Source organism: Phacochoerus africanus, chromosome 6 (assembly GCF_016906955.1).
Source record: "Phacochoerus africanus isolate WHEZ1 chromosome 6, ROS_Pafr_v1, whole genome shotgun sequence".
Classification (NCBI taxonomy): Eukaryota; Metazoa; Chordata; class Mammalia; order Artiodactyla; family Suidae; genus Phacochoerus; species Phacochoerus africanus.
In genome coordinates this window covers 80,042,540-80,061,089 of record NC_062549.1, presented here as the reverse complement: position 1 = coordinate 80,061,089, position 18,550 = coordinate 80,042,540, and the positions used below count along the sequence as shown (strand labels likewise).

Here is an 18,550-nt window from a genome sequence, read left to right as displayed (position 1 = left end):
AGCAGACATGGCACGGTCTTTAGGTCACGGCCAGGGGGAGGCCTAGGGGTTCAGAGAGAGGACAGCTCTGTGCTCAGAGGAAACCTGTGGACGGACGGGGAGAAAGAAGGTCCAGAGGAGACGGTCACTGATGCCCCGGGAAATGGCTGCGCAGGAAGGAAAACGGTCCATGTGACCCATGCTCAAGCACATGACATGGTGGCGCCCCAGGTTTGCTGCAAGTGAGGCGGGGTGGGGGAGGGGAACAAGGGAAGGGAGATGTGTCCTCGATGTCCCAGACACTGACCCAGAGAGAAAGGGGGGCAATAAAAATGCCACTGGGGACACAGGTCTGGCTGGCGGGCTGGCAGAAGCCAGGTCTGGGGTCTGGGAAGGACAGGCTGTGCTTCTTGCCGGGAGCGGGGGTGCCTGGCCTGTCCCCACTCATGGCCCCTGAGACCCCTCCGCTCCTCCTGAGACTCAGCCTCCCAGTTCTGCCTCCTCTCATGACCCCTAAATTTCTGGAACATCACCAGGGAGGGGGTCACAACACTTTCTGGACGCCTAACTCCAGGCTCCCAGGTGCTCCACCCAGGGGACAGGACTCAGAGGCAGGTGTTCCAACACATGGCGACGACCTCATTACCTTTCGTGCCACTGTCCACCTCATCCCCCGGAAGACCCAGCCTCTTCTTCCCAAAGTCAGGTCCCACCGACATCAGGGTGGCTCTCTGAGACCTCTCAGGCCTCCTGTGGGCAAAGAGCAAGGACGAGGACGAGGAATCTTCGGCAGAGGCCATGTCATCCCCCAGCAGATCAATGCTGCCCCCAGTCAGCCAGTGGTAGGAGCCTCTTCCCCCTGCGAACAGGTGCAATGGTTAGTCACTCCACACGGCCGGACACAGGACATGCCATGAGACACAGGACATGCCACAAGACATGAGAACACACCATGGGACATGGGATGAGACAGGGGACATGCAGCCATGACATACCATGAGACACAAGACACACCAAGACATGGGAACACACCATAGGACATTGGATGAGACACAAGACACGGGACACACCAGGGGAAAAGCCACAGGACATGCCGTGAGAGCAGGGCTACCCAGCAGCAATGACTGGGACCTCAGTGGGCAACCTGGGCGGCCCAGGTAGCCAAGCCACGGGCCCTCATTTGAAAAGTAGGAACCACGTCACCTGCTCATAAAAACGACATTTTGCACCTGTGAGGCTCTAAGCCCTGGTGTTTCTAACATTGGCCTCATAAAGCGTTCACTGTAAATGTCCAAATTAGTCCTACTTCTAGAACCAACAGAACATGAACGAATTATACAAAGGAAGAACACTGAAGTATTTACATAAAATCATTTGGATATTTAACTCTACAGTTTATACTTTGCTGATCAAAGCAAACAGCTGAACCATTTGAGAAAGAAGTTTATCACCTACAAACATAGTAATGAATTTAGCTTTGCTTTGCTTGTGAGATAAGTGGCTTTAAATGTGATGCACTAAACAGATTTTTCTGGACAAAAACAAAAGAACATACATGTACTGAAACTCTTTCTGTCCTTCTCAGTTAGAAACAATCCTTTTCTCACTTTTCTCTTATTGTGGTAAAAACAAATAACATTTGATGGGCTCCACCAAAACTTTCAGGTGCCAGCTTGGGCAGCAGGCTTGAAGCCCCACAGCCGTCCCTACCATCCATCCAGGCCTGAAGCTCCCCCACCACATGCTCCCCCCTCCGCACGCTGGCCCCCGTGAACCAGCCTACCCTCCACCTCTGCCTCCAGGAGTTCTAGATCCAGGACCTTCACCCCCTTGTCCTTGGACCCACATATCTCCCCCGAGGCTCCTGGCACTTTTCCTAGCACCATCCCATGGACAGGCCCAGGGCACAGTACCTGTGCTCTGCGTAGGGGTGAAGTCATGCTGCTGCTGGGTGGCCCGGACCTGCCCGGCCATCACCCCCCAAGCCGAGGGGGGCCCGGCCTGGGTCCGGGTCTGCACTGCACTCTGGGAGGCCTGCGTATGCACGAACAGTGGCGTGAGGACGGTGCTGCGGCAACGCCAGTCAGGGCGGATGGCACACTCCTGAGGAGAGACATTCAGATGCAGCAACGGCCCCTCCAGGATCCAGGGCCCCTGGGCAGGTGTGTGCTATAACTCACGTTGCTCCGTGAGAAGGAGCTGAAGAACCACCTTTTCAAAGTTCAGGGTCTTAACAACAATTATCTGCCAACTAAAAACCTAATCAGCACTGGGGGAGAAAACCCCCTTTTCTACTTCTCAACACTCTGGACTGCAGGGTTCTCCGAGGAGGTGCTGGGAACCGGGGTGGGACACATGAGAACAGAAGAGCTACGTGGGGGCTGGGAGGACAAGAGTGAGCTGTGGGCGGGTGGGGAGAGCAGGGGACACGCAAGCAGGTGCTCCAGAAAGAACACAAGTGGGTTTCATGTAAAACAAGTGACCCGCCTCACCAGCCATCAGAGAAGCAAACCAAAGCCCCAGTGAGCTGCCGCTCCAGTTAAGTGCAGTGGAAGGTGTGGCGGAAGGGCCCCTGCACTGCTGGTGCAAATCCAAATCGGTGCAGCCACGGTGCAAACCAAGCAGAGGTTCCTCAGGAACTTCAAAATCCAATTCCTAGATGACCTAGCGACACTCCTGGTATTTGTCCAGTGAACGAAAACACTAATGTGAAAAGATACGTGGCACCCCACTATTCACTGCAGCATTCTCCACAGTAACCAGGATGTGGAAGCCACCTAAGTATCCATCAGCAGATGAATGGGTAAGGAAGAGGTGGTTTGTATACACAATGGATTACTACTCAGCAATAAAAAATAAGTTCAGGTGTTCCCGTTGTGGCGCAGTGGAAATGAATCCGACTAGGAACCATGAGGATGCAGGTTTGATCCCTGGCCTCGCTCAGTGGGTTAAGGATCTGGTGTTGCCGTGAGCTGTGGTGTAGGTCGCAGATGCAGCTTGGATCCTGTGTTGCTGTGGCATAGGCCAACAGTTGTAGCTCCAATTTGACTCCTAGCCAGGGAACATCCATAAGCCACGGGTGTGGCCCTAAAAAGCAAATACATACATAAATATAAAATTAAATTTAAAAAAAAGATTTTCAAAACATGAACAAACTGGATCACTGGTTCTCTTAGGTCCTAAAAAAACAAAAAAGTCCAAAAGAAAAAGACAAATACTGTATGATGTGATTCATATGTAAAATTTAAAACAACGAACAAAAAACCAAGCCCACAGAAACAGAGAATAGAATGGCGTTGCCAGAGTCAGATAGGGTGGGAGAAACAGGTGAGGGAGAGAAAAGGTACAGACTTGCACCCGTTAGATCAACACATATGGGAGGTGATGCATAGCAAGGGGTCCCTGGCAAGGACACTCTGCTGTTTGCTTGAAAGTTGCTAAAAGAGCAAAGCTTGAACATTCTCATCACAAGGGGAAAAAATCTGTAACTACCTGAAGTAAGGATTTATTGTGGTGATGGTTTTGTAACCTGTACAAGTATTAAATTGTTACATTGTATACCTAAAACTAACACAAAGCTGGTGTCACTTATACCTCAATTAAAGACAAAAAGAAATCGGAGTTCTCACTGTGACTCAGCAGGTTAGGAACCCAACCAGTCCATGAGGACACGGGTTTGATCCCTGCCCTTGCTCAGTGGATTAAGGATCCAGTGTTGCTGCAAACTGTAGCGCACATGGCAGCTGCAGCTCTGATCCTGTGTGGCTGTGGCTGTGGCTGTGGTACAGGAAGCTCCGCTTCCGCCCCTGGCCTAGGACCCTCAGGTGCAGCCATTAAAAAAAAGAAGAGGGAGGAAGGAAGGAAGGCAGGAGCCATTTCACGCTAGTGGACAGTGTCTGTTGACCACCAGGCAGAGAAGGCTCAGAATCGCAGGGACGAGAACTCACCTGGAACTCACACTCTGACAGAGGGTGCTCAAACATGGGGTTCCGGAAATCAGGGCTCATGCTGGTCATTTCGAGCAGAAAATCTGTTGCTAAGCTTAAGAAGTGCATTTCTATCTTGGGAGAATATAAGGAATTTAGTGCCAGCAAGCGGTCCAAGGTCCTTGAAGGCAACCTAGTTTCATGGCTCCAGAAGTTCCGAATAATTAACCTGAAAGGCAGAGAGGGAGCAAGAGAAGGAGGCCCGTGTGTATGGCCAGCAGGAAGGCACCTCTTCCTCCACCAGGGGCTCAAGGCAGGGAACCCACACGCAAAACTATTACCAACACAGCGAGCTGACTTATAAACAACGCATCCCTTCAAGGGGAGAAATGCTAGCACGTTTAACAAGAGGGGAGAAACTGGGAGATGTTATTTTCATCTCTACTACATGGGAAGTTTTCGATGATAAGTATATACCACTAGCTATTTTCAAACTGAGAAAATGTGGAAAAAAAAGATATACAGTCCTTCACTGCCTTGCTAAGAAAACTGACTCCAAAAATTAGTGCCATAAAGTATTCAAAACATAATATGAATATAAAATATTCAAACTAATCTAGTTAAAAAGCAGATTATGCTTTACAATTTGCGATTATTTATGAAGTCCAAATACAATTTCTAAAAGCTCAGTGAATTAACAACTGCAGCACAGCTGCAGGTGAGCTGACAGACTGTATGAGGTCTGAGCCTCCTATGAAGTTTCATCAGCACTGGACACATGCCCTGTAACTCACAAAGCTCGAATTTATGAGAACCGCGTCTTATCTCCATGCGTGACTGCAGTGTAGTCTCCTCCTGTTCCCAAGGCTTCAAGCTTTTCATTCGACACTGAATGAATGGTGGGACCTCAGTATCTGGGTTAAATAGTAAACAATAACCCAGCTTCTTGTCCAATTTCCCAGCTGAAAAGACCATCACTCATGGCACAGTTGAGAGTGAGTCACGCCACTTTCATAATAAAGTAACGGGGGTCAGGGTTTTTAGACTTAATGTGATCTAAAATACATGTCTGCTACACACTGTGAAGGCAAGAGGCAGCAGATGCAAACTGGTACTTGGAGCGGATAAGCAGTGAGACCCTGCTGTACAGCACAGGGAACTCCATCCACTCACTTGTGACGGACCATGATGGAGGCTATGGTGAGGAAAAGAATGTATACATCTGTACGAATGGGTCACTTTGCTGTACAACAGAAATTGACAGAATACTGTAAATCAACTGTAAGGAAAACAGATTAAAAGAAAACAAAACAAAAAAATGAAAGCAAGAGGCAAAGAAAATGCTAATCTGCAAATGCCCTCTGACGCCTCTAAAGGCCCCACACTGGCCGAGAAAGAACCTCAGAGTGCCCGACTGGCCCGGGTGCTGGGGTGCAGGGGGGTACGTACTGGAGCCCGGGGTTCTCATCAGTCAATCCCTGAATCAACACGTCTTTCGCCAACTTGAACACTTCCTGGGAATCACCATCTGCTTGACTCTCTGGGTCTCTGTGAGAAGACACACAATGACAAGACATCAGGGCCCCCTCTGAGTCTGTTCAACCCCAACAATGCTGAAAACCTGCCTCAGCCCGCCAGCTCCAAGCAGCCCCTGCGTCTCACCCCAACCACCTGCCCGGGAGGAGTCACCAGGTCAGAGCAGAAGGGTGGCTGTGAAAACAAATGACATCCTTAACTCAACCAGTAACTTCACACTGAATGTTTCCCACACGTGTGTAAAGTGAATTATAATAAGGATATAGGGCTATATGTGTGACAGGGTCACTTTGCTATACAACAGAAACTGATGAAACACTGTAAATCAACTATGCTCTAATTTTTAAAAAAAGGAAAAACATAAGGTTATATTTTCACTATCAATCATATTTTTAAATGCTGTATCATCATTATTGTTCCAGACTCTAAAGGCGTCCAAACGTTCCATGGAAAGTGGCATCAATGGTCGACGCAGACTCACCGGTAATTGTCGTGGACCCACATTAGGATGTCATACATCTGCCCGCGGCACCGGGTAGACGGGTGGGAGAGGAACTCCACCACGGGGCTCAGGAGTTCACGGAGCTCCACTGGCTTTAACTTCGCCATCACCTTGTAAATTATGTCCAAACACACTTTCTGTCTCTCGTCATCTCTGTAAGAAGAGGGACTTTTTTTGGAGTCCCGTCGTGGCATGCGCAGCTAACAAACCCAACTAGTCTCCATGAGGATGCAAGTTCGATTCCTGGCCTCACTTAGTGGGTTAAGGATCTGGCATAGCTGCAGATTCGACTTAGATCCCACGTTGCTGTGGCTGTGGCGTAGGCCAGCGGCTATAGCTCCAGCCTGAGAACCTCCATATGCTGCGGGTGTGGCCCTAAAAAGATAAAAAAAAAAAAGGAGGAATTTTTAAAAACACACAAATTTAACAGCTGTTTAATTATACTTTCAGATATGACAGATAACTTTTTCTTCTTTGCACTGTTCTGTATTTCAGAATTTAATATAATAGGCAATACTACACTTATTTAACATTGTTAAAAATAATTATCGGAGTTCCCATTGTGGGGCAGTGGAAATGAATCCAACTAGGAACCATGAGGTTGTGGGTTCAATCCCTAGCCTTGTTCAGTGAGTTAAGGATCCGGCGTTACCATAAGCTGTGGTGTCAGTTGCAGATATGGCTCGGATCCCACGTTGCTGCGGCTCTGGCATAGGCCGGTGGTTACAGCTCCAATTAGACCCCTAGCCTGGGAACCTCCACATGCCACAGGTGCAGCCCTCGAAAAAACAAAACAAAACAAAACAGAAATGTACTAAGGGTAAATTTCTCAGTTTTGGCAAACTCACGAGGGTCATGTCAGAGGGAAAGTTGGGTGAAGGGTGTGTGGGAATTCTGTGTACCATCATTTAACTTTTCTGAAAATAAAATCATTCCAAAATAGAAAGTTCATTCTTAAAAACCTGACAATGTCAAACAAAATAAGCTAAAAAGAAAGGATTTCATAATTTTTAACATGACTTCAAGAGCTGGTCAGGCACCAGCATGTCCCGACAGGACACACACCCACCTCCCTCCTTAAAAGACATACCCAGAGAACGCCCTACCACAGGGATCCGAGTAAATGCCAAGGGGAGGGAATCAGGGCAACGAGGACATAACAAATATGCAGTAAAACAGAGAAATGAAAACATGCTAAGTCATCAAGAGCATCCTCTCCTAACGTTTACTTTAATAGCATATTGCAATTTTGAAAATAAACAAATTTAACAAATAGCAACCTAAACATCCATCAACAGAGGAACGAATAAAGATGATGTGGTACATATATGCAATGGAATATTACTCAGCAATAAAAAAGAATGAGATAGTGCCATTTGTCACAACATTGGATGGATATCATATGAGATCACTTATATGTGAAATCTAAAAAGGATACGAATGAACTTATTTGCAGAATGGGGACAGACTCATGGACTTAGAAACTTACGGTTACCAAAGTGGACAGGGGACAGGTGGTGGGGGGGGGGCAGTGGGAGGAATGGACTTGGGATTAGGACTGGCATCTGCACACTGAGGTCTATGGAACCATTGGCCATTGGGGACCTGCTGCACTGCAGGGAACTGTACCCAGTGTTCTGTGATAACCTAAGAGGGAAAGGAATTTGAAAGACAATGGATGTATGTACATGTATAAATGAATCCCTGTACAGCAGAAATTAGCACAACCTTGTTTAAATCGACTATACTTCAATAAAACTCCAAAAAATGAAAATAAACAAAAAAATAACAGAAGCCACTTACTTGACAAAATGGAACTCAAAACTAGGCATACTTTGGATCTGAGAAGAGCCTCAAACAACTCAAGATGGGGCCTCGCTGGTGCCAGGTCAGAGAAGCCAGGGGCAGCCCCACCATCTCTTCCTCACAGATTCAAAGTGAACGAAGACACATTCCATGACCACCTGCAAGTGCCCCTGAACGGAGGGGGCAGCCGCACTGGGGGATGAGGCTGTTTCTCACTCACCTGTGTCTCATAATCTGAACAAAATCCTTGCTCTTCAAGTGCAAGTACAGGTCAGTGATCTGCTCCGCACGACACAGCACCACCTCCAGACAGAGCGTCTTCATCACCCCGTGGAACCTCGGCAGCAGGAAGAGGACGGTGTTCATGAACCTGGCCAGCGGGCAAGGCCAGTGAGCCGAGGGCAGTGCTGACCACACAGTCCCCACCTGTCAGCAGGGGCGGGGGGGCAGTGCTGACTCCCCAGGACAACGCACCTGTCGGCCAGGGAAGGGAAGTTCTTCGTGACTCTGTTCAAGCACACAATAAATTTGTCCTCCATCCTGTTCTGAAGTTGCTTCAGCCATGTCACCACCAGTTCACATACAGACTCCTCCAGCATCTGAAAAATTAAGTTTCTTTTTAGATACACAAGGTGGAAATTAGGCTGAGAACCGAGAGGAGTTAAGTGCTCAAAGTCACGGATGGAGGGCCCTGGGCTTGGACACCTACAGAGGCTCGGGCTCAGGTGACTGCACTTCTTCGGTCTCTTTTGGGGCGGGGGGAGGGGCTGGAGACGAACAGGGCAGTTCCTAACACCAGGAGGTTAGGTGACCAGCAAGGGGGCAGCGAGAGAGAAGAGGATAAAATGCAGAGCTGCAGAGGAGGCTGGGGAGAGGACAGTTCCAGGAAGGAGGGCCCAGGGTCCTGGGAGCAGGGACAAAGGGCCGAGGGCCGGCACGCCTCCTGGGCAGTCCCTGTCACCCGTGGGGGCCGTTTCCATCCCAAGCCCACGTGGCTCTCTTCATCTTTAATGCCAATCTGTAGAGATTGTGTGCTGTGCTTGCAGATGCAGCAGGCCCTGCTCACAGGCCTGGAGGCGGGCAGAGCACAGAACCCCAGTCGCCCTCCCGGTCCCCTCCTGGTCACTCTGATCCCCCTGCTGGTCATTCTGGTCACCCTCCTGTCCCCCTGGTCGTCCTCCTGGTCCCTCTAGTTCTCTCCCAGCTCCCCTTCTGGTCACTCTGGTCACCCTCCTGGTCCCCCCCCAAGTCCCATCCTCATCCCCCTCCTGGTCCTCCTGGTTCCCCCCGGTCATCCTCCTGGTTGCCTCCTGGGCGTCCACTACACTGTGTCAAAAGCTGCAAGCGCAAAATTTCACCAGTTGGAACTTCGCCCAAACCACAACAGGCTCTAATGGCAGTTTCTCCAAATGGGACTCCTGAGACCAAGTTCAGAGGGTCAAATTAATTAAAAATTAAGTTACCCATCTAAATGTTTGCCAAGTTTCCGAGCATTTTAAAAAAACCACGCCATTTTAAAAACCTGAGTGCTGTATAGAGCAGGAAGGAGTAAACTGTTACTGATGCCCAATGCCCAGGCTAGTTTCCAGGATGGAGGACACCAGTGTCAGGTCACAGATCAGGAGGAAGTGTTGACTCCAAGGCACCCGGCACTCACGCTTTCTCCCTCAGCCAGACGGCGAAGCACGAGGCCCAGCGCTTCGGCTGCTGCCGCATACACCTCCTTATGCCTCACAAAGGACATGTTACTGGCCAAAGCTTTGAAGTATCTAGGACAAGCACAGAAAGCAGAGGCATGAACGGCACATTCTGTATCAGCAATGAGAACACAGCTGTCCCACTCCTTGCGCACCGAGCCTGAATGAATGAAACCCAACCAGGACCCAGACCACCCGCAGCTCTGGGGCAGATGAACACAAGGCTGACATGGGATGTGGAGGGTGAGCCAGCAGGACCCACCGCTGACATCAGCGGCACCTTTTGAATAGTCTACATATCAAGAGAAGGAAATGGAAACGCGGGGGGTGCTCCTAGGCCTGTGACAGCAGGATGTGAGCTCACAAAAGGGAACCATTTCCCGCTGAATCTGTGCTGAGCCACATGTCTGTCTGTGACACCAGGCAAACAAAGGAGGACCAACGGACAGTGACAACTTCCAAAGAACCAGGAGAAGCTCGGGAGATGCGAAATCCACCAAGTAACAGGTTCCACACAGATCTTAGTGCCTCCTTGTGAGGTCAGGAAACACCTTCCTGAAGCCCCCAGCCCTGTGAAGAGGAGCCGAGAGGCTGCAGCTCCGGCAGAGGCCAGGGGATGGGGGGCAGGGTCTGGGCCACCCTGTTAAACGGCCATGACTTGTAATGGGCTCCACAGCTCATGCTGCTGTCAGGAGTAGATGCTCAAACAAAAATAGCTAATGTCTTGTCTGCCAAATATACGTGAAAAAAATTACACTATTTTAAAAACTTCCTTTCCTGGAGTTCCCGTCGTGGAGCAGTGGTTAACGAATCCGACTAGGAATCATGAGGTTGCGGGTTTGATCCCTGCCCTTGCTCAGTGGGTTGACGATCCGGCGTTGCCGTGAGCTGTGGTGTAGGTTGCAGACGCGGCTCGGATCCCGTGTTGCTGTGGCTCTGGTGTAGGCCGGTGGCTACAGCTCCGATTCGACCCCTAGCCTGGGAACCTCCACATGCCGCGGGAGCGGCCCAAGAAATAGCAAAAAGACAAAAAAAAAAAAAAAACTATCTTTCCTTATTCACTCCACTAACATTTTTTTTTTTTTTTCTCCCAAATGACCTCTAAACCCAACTATGTAATTTGGGTGGAATTTTTTTTTTTTTGGCCACCCCAAGGCATATGGAGCTCCCGGGGCAGGGATCAGCTTTAAGCGGCAGTTTTAACCTAGGCCACAGTGACAGCAATGCCAGATCCTTAATCCACGTGCCAGGCCAGGGATAGAACCTGTGTCCCAGCGCTCCCAAGACCTGTCCATCCCACTGCACCACAGCGGGAACTGGGTGGAAATACTTTTAACATGGGTTATAGTCCTTAAATTTATCAAACTGAAATATTCCAGCTCTATTTCAATTCAGGTATGCTTTAACCTAAAAAAGAAACAAAGCAAACAAAACGTGATACTTACTTCATACTTTCTATGCCACATTTTGGGTCATAGGGGGGCAAGTTATTGGCCATTACAATGCCTAGTAATTGAATTCCGATTGAGTTGTCTTTAGAATTAGAATCTTCACTGGAAAACTTTTCAAATATTAACCTGAAACATGAGCATGAAGGACAAGTATCAGCTGTCACATACAAGGAGGAAGGAAGACATGTAAATTTTCTGTGGCTAATTTTTCAGGGGAGGAATATTTTTCCTGCTCCTCCCTCTTTGTTCACATCCAGCTTACTCAGGCTCAGGAACACATGCAGGTCTACATTTCCTACAATCTATTCATCTGCCTCAATTCTCCCTTGGTTGACAGTAAAACCTTGTGGAAGTTCTAGCTTGTCCCAGGCCAGTGCTGCATGACTGGCCTGGGCAGAGAGGGGCAGGGCACACCCACACGCCCAGAGGGACGAAGGGGGCCACCCAGAGACAATGGCCACCAAGAGATGCTTCTGGATCTGATACACTGGTGGCAACATTACACCTTATAAATAGATTCCATTTCAGGTTACATTTTTCCTTCTCTCATTCCAAGTAATTTTCACTGTAATCATTATGTACAACACATCAAAGATCTTTAAACAACACTGCAAAATCCAGTAAACTTATACCTGTAAGGGATGGATAAACAATCCTTCCAGCACTCAACGAGGGTTTTTATAATTTCGAGGTTATGTCTAAACACGGCTCTTTTTGGATGAAAAACATGTTTCATTAGGAAATGGAGCAATCGATTTGCTAACACTTCATCTTTAGGGACCCCCTAAAAAGGTACAGAAATTCTGTTAATATGTAGCATTCCATTCTGGGAAAGCATTTTTTTAGCCCCAAAGTCCATTTATAAGAAAGCTGGCCTTCCACGGAAGTGTGTGGCTCCTGGTGAAAACCCACCTGGGACTGTGCAGATGAGACCCTAGGTGATCACAAAGACTTTACCTGGCCAGCCTCCTAGAAAGCCACCCTCTTCCCCCCAGGCCGGGGCATCCCTCAAGCACTCGGGGCCGTGCCCTCTCACAGGCTCTGGACGCTTCCTCCCAGGGGCCTCCGCCAAGACCTCCCCATAGGGAGGGAGGGGACCCTGAAGGCCCCTCTCCCCACTCTGGCTCAACATCTAAGGCAGGGCCACCAAAGTGCTGGAGCCTTCGCACTGGGACTCCCTCTGAGGCAAGATGACCCCCAGGTCATGCTGGTCCCTGACCCTTGACCCGGAAGCTATGCCCCAGGCACACAGAGCAGGGGAGACACACTTCCTCTGGTTTCAGGCTCTCGCTCAGACTTTTGCAACAAGTGGTGGAAGGTTTGGTGTCCTGACCCCAAGCAGCTCGGCTCTCGGCTCAGCCCACTCCTAACATCAAAGTCGCTCTTTCCCACTGAAGTTGGTTTGCTGTGAAATGAGACAGACGCAGCCCCACACAGACATGGGCAATAGCCGCATGGATGCACCTCGTGCCTAAGACAGGCTGTCCCAGGACACATTCCAGGAGAGCTCTGTGCATTACTGAGGCCGCTTGCGATGGCTCCAGGCTGGAAACGACTATGGGCAGGTGGAAGCCTGGACATGGCACAGGCTCTGTTGGGGATGCGAAGGGACGCTTCCATTCTTACCGCAGGAGTAGCTATTCCTGTCCATGAAAGGACCGTTGCCACAATCTCAACCACCATGTAGTGTATCCCGTCCCCGCCGTTGTTTTCAGAGACTACCAGCTGCAGCAGGGGGCCGAGCCAGTGCTTGGCATGAGGCCGGAAGACCTAGGAGAGTTCAGAAGTCAAATGTCACAAGACTGCTCTAAACGACCAAAATGTGAGTTCAGGAACATTATTCTATGTTACTGCTGGACCTAAAGTCAAAACAGATGTAAATTCCAACAACTCCTGCTTAATTCAATCAGATTCTCAATTAATTCTCTTTGCATGGGCCCTGAAACCACAAACAATGGAAATGGACTTCTTGTTGATCTTCTCTTTGCATGAAACCTTCCTGACACAGCAAAGCTGGCAGAAGTAAAAATCGAAGTATTTTGCACCAGCCTGTCCCAGGGGAATGGCACGCAGCTCTAGGGAAGAAAGGCACAGGGTACGTGAAAAATTAGAAGATCAAAATTAGGGGCATGTGGCTAATTTTTTTTTCATTTCTTCTGTCGCTGTAGAAGTCATTTTATTATAAGCTTCACATGCTCAAGATCTCTGAAAACCATGGTGCCTCTGGCATACTAAACTCCATTTAATTTATTTTAAAAACTGCATACTGAAGTGTAACTCAGGCTACTAAATTTCTTCCCCTCTGGCACCTTCTTCCTCCAAATGTTTGTGCAGGGGTTTCTCATCTACTCTCACAGCTTAGCTCTGTATGGTCTCAAATCTTTTTTGATCATGTGCCCTACAGGTAAGAAAAATTTACACTCTTTAAGTTTGTCTACTGGTTATTTATAAGTTGGAAACATATCCTTCTTTACTATATTACTAAACTGTAAGAAAAGGATAAATTAAAGGTTCAAACTTTAAAGAGAAATGTAACTACAAGTTCTCCTATTTTGTCCCACAAAACAATGGGCCCTAGTTGTCCCTGAGCTCCGGGCACATAGGAGGCTGCAGGGCCACCTTCAGTCATGTCCAGAGGCCCACAACCTCATGTGTGAGCACAATGCAGCAGCCTCCTTGTCGAGCCAAAAAACAGACACCAGCTCCTTTCTGTCAGCCATGGAGTCGGCTGATCCTACCCACAGGTCCTGAGCTAGAAATCACGTGTGAGCCCGAGTCTTACAAGCTAGACTGTGAACCCCAAAGGATGCAGAAGCCCTAACTCTCAGAACCTGTAAGTGGGACCTTAGCAGAAATGGAGTCTCAGAAGAGCATCTGGTTAGGAGTCACTGGGGTGGGCCTTAACCCAATGACACTCTCATTAAGAGGGAGTTTTACACACTGCAGGTGCAGAGAGAAACCACCCTCAGGCCACGGAACGCCCGAGGCCACAGCAGCAGGAAGAGGCCCGCTCGTGGCCGCAGAAGCAATCAGCCAGCTGACACCGCAGCCTCAAGTTTCTGGCTCCAGAACCAAGAGGGTGGTGTTGTCTGAGACCCAGGAGCCAGAAACCAAGTGTAACCCTGAAGAAGGGGTCCTGCAGCAGCCTCAGGCCAAGCCCCCACCACCCGAGGCCTTGCCGCATGCAGCCTAGAGGAGCCCCTCTGGGACACAGTGAATGGGCTCCCTCTGCCCCGCAAGCCCCCGCCCGTAGGGACCTGTGCAGCAGCCCCACCCCCACCCCGAGCCCTGGGGACCACTGGACTAATGTGGAGTCAACAGGAGTGTTTTCACCACGCTCTTTGTGCCATAAACCAAGAAGGTTAACAGCCATGAGAAAACTTCATAACAAAGGTCACTGGAAGTTAGTTCACGTGTTTTACAAGAAAATGATGAAAGAACGATGTTGAACAAATAACAGGGGGCCTCGGTTATTCAGTGAATAATGCCCGGCTCTGTCCTTTTATATCTTTCTCCACTGTGGGTTTTTTTAAGTAAATGCACATAACTGCCAAGAACTTTTAAAGAAATAATAAATTACTTACTTCTTCTGCATTAATAACAAGCTTGGCTAAGAAGAGACGGATATTTAATGATACCGATGGATTTCCTAGTTTGTCACGAAGAAATTTCATCCAAGGAGGAAGATCGCTCGGCACTGAACCCTGAAACGACACTCAGAATTACTTTCGTGAGAAAACAGAACAGCACAGCTTCCCATTTTGATATTAGGAAACAATGACAAAGCAAGACACGAGAGAAGATGCCATGTTTGCCCAAGATGGAATCTGGCCTGGTTGGTGGGGTGCACGTTCCTTCTCAACGTGCTCTCAAGTGAGACGAGCAAGATTAGGGGAAACAAGACCTCTTCTGTCTGCTCGGCCTGGACCGTCTGCATGTGCCTGAGCAGGGCCACCATCCGGGCCATGCACTCGTGCTGGTTGAGCTCGTCCATCTCCATCTCCAGCACATCGCCAGGGACGGCGGCGTCTCTGCGTTCCTGGGAGAGGAGAAACTCGTGAGACAGGGCACACGGCAGAGCTCTGAATACACGACTACCTCCTCAGTGAACGGCACCCCACATGGGGCCCATGACTCCCAGAACAGCTGCCCAGCCCCCTCTGCACGGCCCTCCTCTGCTCACACGCAGGTCAGGGCCCCGCTGTAGACACGGGCCGCTTCACACAAACACAGCCATCTTTCTAGATGTGTGTCCTGGAAGCAGAGGAGCAGAGCCTCCCCAGGATGACCTGTGCCATGTACTGCCTCCCCAAAGGACTCGTGCACCAGCTTGTCATTATGGCACGAACTCGACCTGAAGATACAGCCCCCGTTCCCTTCCTGGCAGAGGCCCTGGAGCTGAGGGGAGTGCTGCCAGCAGGCCAGGCGGGGGAGGAGGGTGGGCGGTGGCATAGTCGAGGGCCCAACAGAGGGTGATGGTGTGCAGAGCAGGGCGGGGTGGTCAGCGAGCGTCAGGAGCTAGAAAAGGACATTGACGTGGAGCTCGGCTTCACACATACTCACACAGATGTGTGGGTGTGCATGGAGCCCTGCCACCCTCCACCCACGGACCAGGGCCCCGGGAAGAGCACCCAAGCAGGGTGGGGTTGGGGGAAGGAGACAACTGGGGGTGCTTCCAGAGCCGCCAGCAAGGAACTGCTCAAAGGACGACAAGGACATTCAGGGACAGAGATGCCAGCACATAGGGACCAGGCCCACTGGCCAGGCCGGGACAATCTGAGCATCACAATAAATAAAGGTGACTCAATGAACAGAGTGAAAAAGTGAGGGCAGTAGTTGCCAAGAACTATGGGAGGGGCAAGGGGAGAGGAAGGGGGGATAAAAGGGGGAGGGATGAGGGGGATGGGGGAGGGATGGGGGATGAAGGGGGATAAAGGGGGCGGGATGAAGGAGGGAGGGGAGAAGGGGGATGAGGGGAGATTGAAGAGGGGCTCACTGTTGGATGGCTGTGAAGTTTCAGTCTGGGAAGATGAAAATTTCTAAAGATGAATAGTAGTAATGACTACACAATGTGCATGTACTTAATGCCACTGAACTGGACACCTAAAAATGGCTACAATGCTAAATTTTAGATTATATATATTTTATCACAATTTCTTAAAATTTTAAAAACATTTGATGATATAATAGAAGAAAATGTTTCTGAAATAATGAAATATGACAAACAAGAAAAAAAAAGGAGGTAGGAGATGACACTGCTAACTGCCAACAGAGGGCACGCGGGGAGGGGAGAGCGGGTCACCGGCATGAGGCCGGCTGACGGGGCCCAGGGACAGTCAGACAACAGCACAGCAGCACGGACCTCAGTGGATGGCAGAACCAGGAGGCAGAAATGGGTGAGGAATGAAATGCACAGTCTCAGAAATGGGGTCCACACCCCTCTCCCCAGGAGAGCAGGGCATCGCCCTGGCAGTCACATTCCTGCCCTGGGCAAACAGGAGCAGGACCCCTGCCACAGAGACGCCACCAGACAGCTGGGGCTTCAGGGATCTGGGCACTGCTCCTGCCCCTACTGAGTCAGACTCTGCTCTAAGGTTTGAAAACAGTCACTTTCCAAAACAAAGACTAGTCAGAGAGGTGGAGAAAGGGCCCCCAAGGTGACCGCCCACCTAGAAGAGTCAGCACAGATCACTGCCAAGAGGCCAGGGCAGCCGCAGGCATGTCTGAGAACCAGCCCATCGAGCGCCAAGATGCTGAAAAGCACTCAGGACACACAGACCAGAATGAACAGCGCAGAGGAGGCGGGAGGCAGAGAGGGCAGGAGGGGAGGGGCTGAAGACAGGCATGTCTTCTCCCTGAAATTTCAGAGCAATCGGCTAGAGATGCACCCAAGCTAGAGACAGCACAGGAGCGGGTAACCCAGGAAACAGGGGTGACCAACTCCGTCAGCTGCAGGACCCAAGAAGAAACAGAGTGAACCCCACCCTAAAAGCAGCCACCAACCTAGCGCCCACCCTCATCACCTGCTCTCAAGGAGGCCCCACTCATGCCAGGGATGCCGACATCAGCCCAGCTGACGTGAACCCAGGCCCCTCCCGTGCTGGCGGGATCAGACATGCACCCCAGGAGGAGAGGCTGTCCCCGCTGCCCACTGCCCCCTTTTAGAGTTACCTGTTTCTGGAGACGACCAGCAGTGGATTTAGGGTCCTGGGACCCGTATGAGTAGCTCTGAACTCCCGTTGAAAAATCAAACTGACTCATTTCCTCACTCAGGCTACTGTCTGCCAGATGTGACAAGGATGACATATACTGGGGGTCGCCTAAGGGAAGAAGGAGGAGGAAACACATGTACTCAAATCAGTGAGAGCAGGGTTTAGGGTTCTTCCAGCAAAGGTGTTCTCCAGACCAGTGGTTCCCTAACACCATCCGAGCCAACAAAGCACAGGGCCTGGGGGCTCGGGTTCTGTCCGCACTAAGAGCTGCTCTTCATCACCAACAAAGAAACTGAACTAGATTCAGTTTTGGATGTGACGTTCACAGAACTTTTTTGCATTTAAAATTTGGATGATGTGGAGTTCCCATTGTGGCTCAGCAGGTTACAAACCTGACCAGTATTCATGAGGATGCAGGTTCAATCCCTGGCCTCGCTCAGTGGGCTAAGGATCTGGCGTTGTGAGCTGTGGTGTAGGCTGTAGATGTGGCTGGGATCCTGCATTGCTGTGGCTGTGATATAGGCCAGCAACTATAACTCCAGTTCAACCTCTAGCCTTCCATATGGCTCAGATCCAGCCACTACAAAAAACAAAACCTACCATATCCTGGGCATATACCCGGACAAAGCTACAACTCAAAAGATATTTGCAGAGTTCCCACTGTGGTACAACGGGATTCGTGGCCTCTTGGGGGCACTGGGACACAGATTCGATCCCTGGCCTGGCACAGTGGGTTAAGGATCTGGTGTTGCTGCAGCCGTGGCTTAGGTAGCAGCTGCTTCTCAGATCTGATTCCTGGCCCAGGAACTCCATATTCCATGGGGCAGCCAAAACAAAAAAAAAAAAGGAAAAAAAAACAGATCCATGCACCCCTACATTCATAGCAGCACTATTCACAATAGCCAAGACATGGAAACAACCAAAATGTCCATCTACAGATGAATGGATTAAGAAGATGTGGTATATATACATGATGGAATACTACTCGGCCATAAAAAAAAACAAAAAACAAAAATGGCATTCGCAGCAACATGGATGCGACCAGAGATTCTCAAACTAAGTGAAGTAAGCCAGAAAGAGAAAGACAAATACCATATGATATCACTTACATGTGGAACCTAAAATACAGCACAAGTGAGTCTATCTACCAAACAGAAACAGACTCACAGACATAGAGAAAAGACTTGTGGTTGGTTGCCAAGCAGAAAGGGATAGGGAGTGGGATGGACAGGAAATTTGGGTTTAGTGGATGCAAATGATGACATTTTGAATGGATAAGCACTGAGGTCCCACTGTACAGCACAGGGAACTATATCCAATCTTCTGGGAGAGAACATGATGGAAGAGAGTATGAGAAAGGCAACGTATGTATGACTGGGTCACTGTGCTCTAGAGCAGAAATTGGCACAACACTGTAATAAATCAACTATACTTTAATCAA

At 49.6% G+C, this 18,550-nt stretch overlaps 1 protein-coding gene across 4 annotated transcripts in view; it reads right to left on the bottom strand.

The window, feature by feature from the left end:
• PRKDC (protein kinase, DNA-activated, catalytic subunit) overlaps positions 1–18,550 on the bottom strand; it is a 156,423-nt gene that overhangs the window by 46,200 nt on the left and 91,673 nt on the right. For all 4 annotated transcript variants that reach the window (XM_047783945.1, XM_047783946.1, XM_047783947.1 and 1 more), the window contains exons 46-59: positions 17,069–17,217; positions 14,802–14,936; positions 14,482–14,601; positions 12,524–12,667; positions 11,530–11,681; positions 10,892–11,023; positions 9,407–9,518; positions 8,224–8,348; positions 7,970–8,119; positions 5,923–6,096; positions 5,355–5,453; positions 3,927–4,134; positions 1,893–2,082; positions 626–838 (exon numbers count right to left, since the gene is read on the bottom strand). In XM_047783945.1, coding sequence (XP_047639901.1) covers positions 626–838; positions 1,893–2,082; positions 3,927–4,134; positions 5,355–5,453; positions 5,923–6,096; positions 7,970–8,119; positions 8,224–8,348; positions 9,407–9,518; positions 10,892–11,023; positions 11,530–11,681; positions 12,524–12,667; positions 14,482–14,601; positions 14,802–14,936; positions 17,069–17,217 — 2,103 coding nt within the window. The remainder of the gene's footprint in view (positions 1–625; positions 839–1,892; positions 2,083–3,926; positions 4,135–5,354; positions 5,454–5,922; positions 6,097–7,969; positions 8,120–8,223; positions 8,349–9,406; positions 9,519–10,891; positions 11,024–11,529; positions 11,682–12,523; positions 12,668–14,481; positions 14,602–14,801; positions 14,937–17,068; positions 17,218–18,550) is intronic.